The sequence below is a fragment of the Rhipicephalus sanguineus genome, chromosome 10 (genome assembly GCF_013339695.2).
Source record: "Rhipicephalus sanguineus isolate Rsan-2018 chromosome 10, BIME_Rsan_1.4, whole genome shotgun sequence".
Lineage (NCBI taxonomy): Eukaryota > Metazoa > Arthropoda > Arachnida > Ixodida > Ixodidae > Rhipicephalus > Rhipicephalus sanguineus.
Window position 1 is genome coordinate 5,602,192 of NC_051185.1, and position 11,671 is coordinate 5,613,862.

At 46.2% G+C, this 11,671-nt stretch overlaps 1 protein-coding gene across 1 annotated transcript; it reads left to right on the forward strand.

Annotated features, from left to right (window-relative positions):
• The first annotated feature begins 694 nt into the window (after positions 1 to 694).
• On the forward strand, positions 695 to 11,066 carry LOC119406891 (uncharacterized). The gene is made up of 5 exons (XM_037673663.2): positions 695 to 794; positions 887 to 1,109; positions 3,672 to 3,817; positions 9,228 to 9,367; positions 10,028 to 11,066. Exons 1-5 carry the CDS (start codon positions 695 to 697, stop codon positions 10,262 to 10,264), a joined length of 846 nt encoding a protein of 281 aa, XP_037529591.2. The 3' UTR covers positions 10,265 to 11,066.
• Positions 11,067 to 11,671: the final 605 nt, after the last annotated feature.

Consider the following 11,671-nt stretch of genomic DNA (forward strand, 5'->3'; position numbering starts at 1 on the left):
TCGACAACAGTCACCGCAAGAACCACACTAATAACCACAGAAGTGACAGCAAGAACAACTACAGCAACAACTAATTCATAAACGATACTAAGGGCAAAACACAACACGAGGGACGAGAGAACAAAGACGCAGCGACCTCGTCCTTCGTCTTGTGTATTGCCATCGGCGTGCGCATGGGGGGAGGGGGGGGGCACCCCTTGATCCCGCCCCATACCTTCACTCAGTCGGACATTTCACGTCATTTTTAATGCGCCGTGCTATGGCTACGCACGTTTTTTGACGATAATAGCAAACGAGGACCCTTGATTTTGCATTCAAAGAACTGCTTGCTTCCCACTTTTAGCCCCGGAATGCCGGGGACCAATGGGAGGCCGTTGTGAGAAGCACGTCATCGCTTCATTTACATTTTTGCATCAATTTCGGAGCTGGTTTTCCTTTTTGGCACGTAAAACAACATTATTTATGTATATCTTTCCCTCCTTTCACGTACACACAGTGTACCGAACACTTAGAATAACAGAGAGCTGAGCTAGTTGGTAAGTATTCATTGACTTCTTCATGCGTCTGTGTTTGTACGCCCTATCTTTTTAGAATGAGTACCAAACACCGTACCCAGCTCCTGTCCGTGTGGATACTCTTCGTCCTTTCGTTTTTTTCCCCACGATTTAACTTTCTTTTGCAATGAAGTACCAACATGTTTGCGCAGCGCAAACTGAACGAGGGCAAAGGAAAGGACACAACACAGGTGCTCCTCTCCTCTGTCCTCGTTCAATTTTGGCTGTGGAAACATGTCGGTATTGAATCACCAACTAGCCCAAGCGACCATACTATGATGTACCAACTCGTTGAAATTTTAACAGTTATTTCCCCGTAAACATCGTTGCAGGCGCAGTATTGCTTGGCAACTGCGGATGGTACGACAAGACGTGCTGGGCCGCCACCGTGCAACGATTCAGTGGGGCAGCTAACGACACCGGCGTTGATGACGTCAGCGATGGCTCGTGCCACAACGAGGTGGTGACCGAGTGCGTGCGCAAGCTGGACCTGTTGTCACGCAACAAGAGCCTCGCCTTCGCCACCACTGAGGCCGAGCTGAAGCGGATATGCGAGTGAGTGCCCCAATGGGCTCAGTGCGGCTACTCAAATTACGGTGTTTCCTCGTGGGCCGTCATGAGGAAGGAGAAGAAGCGTAAGCGCTATAAAACGCGCGTTTAGTTTAGTTTACTTTAGTTTTGTTTAGCTTAGTTTAGTTTATTTCCAGCAAGCATGTTTACACACATGCTTGAGGCACGTGAGAGTAAAAGCCGTTAGAAAGCAGCTTGACAAAGCTCCCATATCCCCTGTGTACAGAGCAGTGCAGGACAGAAAACATAGAGTACATTAATCAAAGAAAATAATTAGCGTCATCAGGACAAGCTGTGATAAGCAATGCATTGCGGTGGCAAAGTTATAATACAACAGTATGAGACATTTATGTTTCGTACGTATTTAGTTGTTAAACAAAAAACAGCGAACTATAATACACTGCATCACAAAAGTAAAATATTTGTGGCGCAACTGAGACAAGCAAGAAAACAAGAGAAGACAGGACAGGGCGCCAGACTTTCAACTACTTTATTTTCCACACATCACCAAGATATATATGTTTCCAGATATGCGCACAAAGAGGGGGAGCAGCACAAGCGACTATCACATAGCACAAACAGAAAAAAGAAGCTATCGCGCAGCGCTATCTAGAAATAGGCATTCCTTCTTGTACAAAGTGATCGAAGGGACACTGACGCATTGATTCCCCTTCTTCTGTATGTGATACGCCTCAATCACTTCACGTGCTAACGTTTCCCTGCTTCGTCATACCCACGAGTTTCCCCGAGCAGTGGCGCGCAGCCGCACGAAGCACAATGGAACGGCAGGTGTGAACCCACACAAGTCTTAGCGGCTTGTATGGCCTATGTACGAGTTGCCACAGCTCAAGGGAATTTCATAAACAGCGCCCATCATGCAACGCAGAATTGGCCGGGTGTGCGTCTTTTCGCATGAAAGCTTGGCTTTTTGCGAAGAAATGCGGGCACAAAGCTTCGAGAGCTTGTTGGGGGCCGAGAAGACCACTGGAACGTCATGCCTGTTTGCAGCTTTGTTCAAATTGTGGGCAATCTTGGGCATGTAAGGCAGAACCAGCGGTTCTGCCTTACATGCCATTGTCAAGCTGCCTATTTTTAGATAGCGCTGTGCGATAGGTTTTTTTTTGTTTGTGCTATGTGTCAGTCGCTTGTGCTGCGCCCCCTCTTTGTGCGCATATGTGGAACCATATATATTTTGGTGATGTGCGGAAAATAAACTAGTTGAAAGTCTGGCGCCCTATCCTGTCTTCTCTCGTTTCCTTGCTTGTCTCACTTGCGCCGCAAATATTTCATTAAGCTATGCACCAACTCGCCCAACGTCACACTCTTCTAAATCATAAAAATAGATCTCCTATGTTTTTAGTATAAAGAAGAGGTAGTTATATTTTTTTGCATGATTTTAAACTCGGCACTGCCATTGATACTACCAGGAGACATTCCTGGCGGGAATAGTTATTGAGTAAAATTTCTTAATAATCTTATGCCACGATTTATAGGGATTATTTTTTGTGACCTTTTCACAGAACGCCAGAGCTTATAGGGCTAGGCCGGCTCGAAAGTGAAACTTTTTTTTTACCGCTTATTTGTGTCGAGTTCCGTGTGCGAGCTGTTGTATGGTATTGCAGAAGCGCTCGCGTACTTCGACTGATTTTTTAAGGTGGAACATCACAGTGCAAACTAAGAAAGACCACAGAGGAGACAAGACAGGAACTGATGCTGACTAACAATGCATTTATTCTTGGTTTATGCGCTGTATTTTTCACCTTAGAAGGTATGTACCAACAAGGCTCAACCAATGTTTTGTTGAAGATACTCTCATTCTGTTGCGCGTTAGAGTGCCGGGTGGTCAACATTGATTCTGAAGTATAACCGATATGCGGGCGAGTTGGAACATGTCTATTTTTGGGCAAAGCACAACAAGGTAACACTGGAAAGAGAACACCGGACGAGCGCTGGTCTAAAAGCTGTAGGTTTATTCGAAGGACAGAAATATATACCGTGAATCACGTTGTTGATTACACATAAAAACACACGTGCCTGCCATCTATGAATACAATCTCTTGTTCGGAGAGTGAAACCGCAGACTGATTTATGCATTCTTAGCATGCCTCCATTACCTCTCTTGCCCTTTGATCATGATGCTGCGGATCCGCACCTGTGTTCGGGAGAACCACCATCCTCATGTAGTATCATGATCAAAGGGCAAGGGAAATATCCGAGACATATCACATAGCTAAGAACGATAATTGCGTAAGTCAGCCTTTGGTGTCACCCTCTGAACAAGAGATTGTATTCATAGATGGCTCTTGGGCACGTGTTATTTTATGTGTAATCAACTCACGGGATTCACTGTATATATCTGTGTCCTTTGAATAAACCTTCAGTTGTTAGACCAGCGCTTGTCCTGTGTTTTCTCTAGAGCGTCGTCTTGTTTTGCACTGCCCAACAATGTATTAATTCTGAGCTCCGCACTACGATGTGCACTTAAGACTCCCGCATTGAATCTTGTAGGCTTGGAAAATAAACACCTGAATTGCATTGACATTGCAGCCACCTTACGGACGCCATGGAATGCGTGAACGGATTCACGCGGCGCTGCTTCAACGAGCGACAGCGCGAGATCTACCGACGGCTCACCAGTGGAGCTGCTCAACTCATCGAAGACTTCTGTCAGGAAGGGTCTCGATTCAGACTGAGTGAGTTCAGCGTGCCGTTTCATGCCGCCATAATCACGCGGTACTTCATTCGCCTCGTGCTGAATACAATTGCCTTTACTGATAGGCACTGCTTTGAGGATGTGAAGATTGTGAGGATGGTACATATTGTAGGAAACAAGGGGTTCCGGAAAAAACGTCCCCGGAATGAATGTCCCAGGAAGAAACGTCCCCTGAATAAACGTCCCCGGAAAAAATGTCCCTGGAAAAAATGTCCCCATTTGCATTGTCGGAAAAACGTCCCCATACGGGGGCCCTCAAACGTTGCGCCTTTAAGTCGCCAAGTGTTCATTTCTCACTGCAAAAAAAAAAAGAAAAGAAAGATCCGCGCGAAGATTGCAGTTCAATGAAATTCAAGTTTACTGCTATGTGGAACGCCTACTCGGCCACTGTTGATGGAGGACACAGGACGAAAAATTATGCGGAGGCCTGGAACAGAAGGCTGGGAAGCATCGCGCACCACAGCCGCCCAACAGTGTGGAGGGCCTCCCCTTACAAAAACAGATTTAGACAGTCTATAGATGGTCTAAAAATGTGTTTAGTCTATAGAGTGTCTAAATGTATATTTGTAAGGGTCTGGCGCCTTGCGCTCGGAAGAAGCCACCGTAACAATAAAAAGAAAGATGACCAGTCTCCAGTCGGTGCACTCCCACAGAAGAAGCGCAAATCAGCGGTCATGGCCATGCAGCAGTGTGTTCGCAACCTGTGTGAGGACTATACTGCCGGGACTACGAAAATTGAAGATTTCCTGAGGGCTATTTTACATACGATTCGGTATTACATTCATTCTTTTTCGAACACAATGTGGCCGAAAATTTGCGAAAGGTCGAATAAAGAATGCAGTGTTTTGTCAAGTGAGTTCGCACAGGATTCGTTTTTCGGTAAATTTTTCACTTGGGGACTTTTTTTCCTAGAGAGCCATGCCAGCGGGGACGTTTCTTCCGGGGACGTTTATTCAGGGGACGTATCTTCCGGGGACGTATATTCCGGGGACATTTTTTCCTACACCCAGGAAACAAGACTTTGATTTGGACGAGTTGGTACATGCTTCGCGGGGGGGGGGGGGGGTAAACACAGCGCAAAAAAAAAAAAGGCGAGGGCGAAGGAAACACGGTAGACTGGCCGATCGCTGTACTTATAACTGAAACTTTATTGCAACAACCACTTGTATAGGGGCGAAGTACCTTAGGGTCTCGGCGTGCATAGCGCATCGTCGTCTGCTGTCGGGACGGTGCAATTGCTTGAGGGAAAGAGAGGGCGTCACCACCACAGCGCTCGCCCTGTGGCGAGATAGAGCGAACGGCGCGTTGACTATAGCAACGCTCTTTCTGCGATGAACGCTGAACTACTAGCTCGCAAGGAACGAAAATGCGCCCTCGCCCGCGAGAGACAACGCCGACGCAGGCAGCGTCTGTTAGCGAGTTTCTTGATTGAAAAAAAAAATGTTCGGCAGATCCCACGTAACATGGGAATCGATGTTATGCGAAGCATGCGCAGGAAGGTGACTGTGTGCAATTTTTCACATTGAGCGAAACGTTACGGAATGACGCTAGAGAAATGTGCAAATGATATACGCACAAACAAGCGTATACCACATTTTGAAGAGTCGCACACGTGTCATATAACCAGTCGTTTACAGTTGCTTAACGATGCCAACAGCAACATAGGTGTTACCAACACCAGACGCAGTAAGCTAAAATGTTGTGCTTTTAATATTCAATACTGGTCAATACTGGTCAGGATAGGACAATGAAGGAACACAGATGCATAGGACAGGCGCTACTCGCAACTAAGCTGTATTCAGAAAAATTTCCCTAGATATAGTGGCACTCGCAGGCGCACTGTACGTACGTAACAGTCACAGTTGCAGTTGTTAGAGTTGCGTTACGGTTGTTATGCTTATAATTATCCGTTATGACGGAGAACGCGCGCACGCTTCACGAACTCGTGTGCATGTGTGGAAGGGGTTCATGGCAGTTCTTGAATAAGATCATCATCACCGTGATAAGTGAGCACCAGCAGCTGGACAGGACTTGTTATCGGATCCGTTCGTGATCGAGGCTACGAACGGTCTAAGTGTAGTGAAGTGCGAGGTATAGTAGAGCTGGTGGAAACCGCGGATGGCTTTTACGAAGACATCATCTATGACGCCTCCTTTCCTGCATGTGGCACCGAGGTCTTGCGATGCCCTGTCCGCATCCGAGCTGTCTTTCATGCCGTCTAAGAACCAGGCGTTGTTGTGTTTTGATAAATCAATGCTGAAGTCACCAGTAATCATGAGGCACATGGTCCGCTCCGCAGAGTTATTGTAGGAAGTATTCACCCCGGTTTTTGCGTACTCCACGTGGTCGACGTTGCGGACCACGTGGACGAGTGGATGGTAGCCCAGCGTGTTCCAGGGGTGCTCTGTCTTCAGCTCCGTAACTTTCCTTGCGTCGGCCACTGTGGTGAAGTGGTTACGGTGCTCGGCTGCTGACCCCAAGGTCGCGGGTTCGATCCTGGCCGCGGTGGTCGCATTTTGATGGAGGCGAAATGCTTGAGGCCCGTGTACTGTGCGATGTCAGTGCATGTTAAAGAATGCCAGATGGTCAAAATTTCCGGAGCCGTTCACTACGGCGTCTCTCATAACCATATCGTGGTTTTGGGACGTAAAACCCCAACAATTACTATTATTATCACTTTCCTTCCGTGTCAATGTGTATGTTCGCGGTTACTGCGTTGATTGAAACTCTGTTATCACTTGTGGCATATACCCGCATAACATGAACTCTGGTATGCGGGTATGTGCCACATGTGACTGAGAGAAATGGTTTCATGACGTACGCGACAGGTATTTTGCGTTATTCATGTCATCACCAGTGAATCGTGTTCGTCATACACTCATCCTATGCTATGCAAATTTTGGCATATTACAACCTATGGAAACGACCGGGACAGCGCCCAGACGTAGGCGGCTGGACAGATAGATACGTAGACAGAACCGCCCAAAGTGCCTGAGGTTCGCTAAGAAATGCTTCGCATTTAAAAACCGACTGCTCGCGCTGCACAACGGCCACCGCGTATATATAGGCACTGGATCTTGACCTGTAATGCAGTGCCGATGGGAGATCTCTCTTGTGCGTAGTTGAACAATAAAGATTCGCAGCGTGCACGTTAACAAAAAGTAGACTGCGGGTATCTGCGTCGAATCTTCCTGCTGTCTCTCACTGCCCATTAGCGGTGATTTTGCTGTGGGAAACACTGGCGCACACTACATGCTTCACCCCTCCACAAGTTTCACGGTTAGTGGCACTGCAACACCCTTCCCCACATGCTTCGCCCCTCCCCAATTTTTTTACAGCGCACAACACCGCGCCGCCTTTTCAGTCAAAACTGCCCCGTCGAAAAGCACCAGGAATGCAATTTACATTGTCACTGAACGTTAGCACATGCACTTGATTAACACCGCGCGCGCGCAGCTTTCACGCCATAGTAAAATGCAAACAGGTGAAAGCAGATACAGCCAGACCTGAAAAAAAGATTAACGAGCGACAGGAAAAAATTAACACGCCAACGTGACAGTTTTCATTGAAAAAACGGCGCGATGTCGTGCGAACGAGTGGTTGTTGTCATAAAGTTTCGGCTGTAATTACAGTGCTCGTCCAGTGTCTTCTTCGTCCTCGTCTTTGTCGCGCCGTTTCTCCCACTAAATATTGTAGAAAACGGACGAAATCGTTGCTTCAACGGGCAGAAAAAACGCAATACTTTGTAGAAGAGAACAGTCATGTGGACGCCATGGTGCTTCAGAAACTATTATTATTAATAGCAGTGTTGTTATTTCTCAAGCAAACATAAAAACAGCAAAAAAAGATTGAAAGAAGCAGGCGAGGAATTGTCTCCTAAAATAGACTTACATATTCCCGCCCGCTTGGACAGAAGAAGAAAAAAAGAAAGAAAAAAATACTCGGAAGAAGAAGAAGAGAGAAATACAGAAAGGTAAAAATAAGGGGAAACACAAATCACAATGCATAACGTATAAGCGTTCACAGACAAGAGTCGAGCATTGCAGTTCATATCGAGAACGGAAGCTTCTGCGGTGTTTAACGTAAACATTCACTTTATAGTTTTCTTCCCGGGGATCAATAACACGTAGTTTCTTCGATGGTCCTTAATCTACGCTTGTACTGGGCTTTGTGTCAACGTTTTCGCCATGCAAATAGCATGGTGGACCTGCGCACAGTTGTAAATTCCGTACTTTATAGAGTTTGTGGCGTCTGCGGTGTGACAAACTAGACCTTGGGAGCATCTTAACACTTACTCCACGAGTCCCACTCTTTGTATGCGCACTGTGCGCTCTTTATCACATGAAGATTTTGACGCAATTATCCGCTCTGGATACATTTGACATTAGCTCGTAGCTCTTAGTTTAGATATAGTGATCGTCGTATAACACCCGTATAAACCTCTTAATAATTTTATGCACAATGGCTTTGTGGCTTTAGGCCACTCAGTTCAACTGTTGAAATCACAGGTGAACGAGGAGAGAGTGCAAAAACAATCGCGTACCGTGTTTTCGGTTGAACTTAAGTGACCCGAAGTTGTCAAAATTGACCGAAGGTCACTTACTACGACTTCTATCGTTGCCTATGAGTTGTATTTGGTGTAATATTTCGTATTAAATCGAAATGTTGACTTTAACTGCATGCAACATATTTCCGCTTCTCGCCCAACTAGTTTTCACCCGCACCATCAACACTTCAAATGCGTGCAGTCAATAACGTTCAGCAAGCATAGATGGAATGGTAAAACGCATGCATCGTAGCAGGTGAGCCTCAATGTTCTCAATCTTTCGTAGAGGACCAGAGAGGCTGCAGCCTTATCGGACATGAAACACTTGCCTTGCAGTAATGTACGTGTAATGTAAAGACGCCAGGATTTCGGTAAAGACCCCTACATTCCAAAAGCAGATCAGTGCCATTGTTCATCGTATTAAGGCCCGGTGCGACCATGAAGAACTTGATTTCGTAACTATCAGGACATTTAGTACATCACAACAAAAGCAACGAAGCAATAATAGCCATGCAACGAGCTCTGAACAAGCTACTAGAATTTTTACTATTGTCACTCGTAACAAAGGAAGCACGATCATGCACAAATAAAATAAATTGAAAAATAGCCTCCTTCCAACGCAAGGTTCCATAAAAATACTGCAAGCGTGTATACCCTGAAACTAAAAGTGGATGGTGATGACTGATGCGAAGGTGCTAAAGGAACTTTGTAACCGTAAATAGAACTCTAGCATTTCAGTATTTCAAACACCGTGTCCCACATGTGACGCAAAAACGTGTCCCTAAACATAGGTAAAATGGCTACGTACGCCAGCAGCACTTCCGATTTTCTTTTTCTCGTGCAGCCTACCTGAAGCATTCCAAGTGCTACAAGCAGTTGCAAGACGACTACAATTACTGCGCAGCGGTCTACATGGCGCAACGAGCCGAGCTTCAAGGGCAGATGCTGAGCACACAGGAGAAGATACGACTGTCTTGCTGGCAAGTTCCCGCCGATGTCGTGAATGTTCGCTCCACTGTTTGTTTCCATTAAGAACGAGGCTATGAATAGTTTAAGCTGGCATTCATCCTGCGCGTCTTTTTTTGTCTGTGTCATATTGCTGCTAATATAATAATAAAATCATTGTAGCGGATCTCATCGAGACACTCGGGCGTGTAATATTCAACCAGAAAGCATCATTACTATTCAATAGAATAAATCGAAAACATTTCTTGTGCTTTCATTATAAAGAAAGCGTGATCTATCAGACAACTGACACCGATACCCAATAGTGAACAACACCTATGGCAATAGAACTGTGATCTAGGTCAATTGGTACACATTCTTGAGGACTGAAACTAGTTAAGGAAGCGAAGAACAGAAGAGAGAAGTGGCACAAACAACGACTGGACTAGTAACTGTAGCAGTCCCTTTAAACTGAAGCTGGTGTTAGAGCTTGAATATTTATGGCGTGATTCTGTGTATGGTGTTGATTTTTGGTTACCACGTGTCACTTGGGTGAAGAACATCGAGTCCCTGGCAACCACTGCACAAATCCTCCGGCCACACTGTTTCAAGTTTGGGACACAGTTTTAGATTTCGTAAACGGTTTTCGTGAACGTTCTTCATTCTCGCTAACCGTCTTTAATTTATTCATGCAGCCAGATGGACGGATACAAGAACTGTGCCAAGGCTGCTGTGCTCCGGCGTTGCAACGCAGAAGCGGCCGAGCTTGCTGAAGACATCATCGTCAAGGCTGGTGGCTACCTTGTTTCGACGCACTGTGCCGGGTACAGGATCGACGAGCCCACTTGCAGCAGCTGTTCTACACGAGTAGTCCAAGCACTGAGCGTCACATTGGCGGCTCTCGCGTGCTACCTTGTCTTCTCGAGAAGACAGTAACCAAAGTCTTAGGACACCTTGCGGCCAAAGAAAACTAAACTCGGCGGCTGGTCCGCAGCGGTGTGACATTCGATCATCAAGAAGCAAAGAGTGTTCACATGTGGTCATGACCTCGCCAACGCTCGGCGGTCACGTGAACCACTGTATTTTCTTCTTGGGAAGACAGTTGCCATCTCACTCTGGCACAGAGCAGTGGAAGGATGGACACTCCAGCGTTTGCAACGCAATGGTCGGGCTTCCGAATTGAAGGCTGTGAGCGAGTGCTCCGCAAGAAGTGTAGTGTTCGTGTTTCCGGCAGTAAGGTCTTCATCGACATCCTCCGCAAGTCATCAGCTTTCCTCGTACTCAGTGACACAGAATATGGTGGCTATAGCATCGTGGGTAGGTAGTGAACAGACAGCTGCGAGCAAGATATGTTCACCTTTACAGTGTGCTCATGTGGACTTGTATGCACCTCCATTAAGAGTAGATTTAATAGTGTTATAAAGGACGGGGAAGGCATCACACTGACGCAGTGAGTCATTCTGTGTCCATTGTAGCACTGTCGAATCTGCTCTATGCGACAATGACGTGCGCGGCGACTTGCCGACAGCTATAGACTATGTGATCTGCATTCTTCAGCGCGATACAATTGATATCGCCCTGATGCGCGCAGCGGACACAGGATGGGAAGCGTGCTCGTCTGATCGCAGTGATTAAGTACCGAAGCAACGAGCAAAAAAAGGCCCACGGATGCGGTCAGCATCCTTCGGATGACAGTGACAACGAGCAGTTCAACGAAAAAATGTGCGGTGAAAAGAAAAAAAAAATGTCATGTTCATCACGTTTTGTCTGCTGTATCTTTCGCGCACAAAGAAACAACCAAGGGAGATTGTTGCCGCAGACTAGATTTCTGTGCCACTCTTATATATCCACCGGTGTTCTCTCACAAAACAAGAACGAAAAAAAGGAAAAGAAAGAAAGCTGTGTCGAAACTTACAAGTTCTCACTGGCGCCAGAGAGCTCTCTATGGGAGGTATCGAACCCTCTGCGGTGTTTTAAAACCTGACATTGTGTTTACATCGGATTTTGAAGGGTTTCTTATTATTATAATCTATAGTTAGCATGGCAACCTCCACAAACCGAACACACTGAAGAATGCGGGAGGCTTGTCCATGCAGTCGGAAACCCAGATGATCATTTGGTGTAACGATCCGCCCAGGCCGAAAACACCAGCTTCTCTGAGATTTGTCAGGTCCAGTCCGGGAGAAGAAACAATCTGTGCGGACATTTATGATATTATTGGGTAAAGGAAATGAGGTGCAAATAGAATCTTTTTTTTTGTTTTGTTTTCGATTTAGTTTTCTATTGCGAGGCTGCGGCGGATTTCGTTGCTTGAGTAAAGTGATATTTCAGCTTAGTATCACC

Coding starts and splice junctions, on each gene's coding strand:
- LOC119406891 (XM_037673663.2), top strand. CDS start 695: ATGTTTGCGCAGCGCAAACTGAACGAGGGCAAAGGAAAGGACACAACA. Junction 795..886: donor TTGGCTGTGGAAACATGTCG/GTATTGAATCAC, acceptor ACATCGTTGCAG/GCGCAGTATTGCTTGGCAAC. Junction 9,368..10,027: donor TACGACTGTCTTGCTGGCAA/GTTCCCGCCGAT, acceptor TCATGCAGCCAG/ATGGACGGATACAAGAACTG.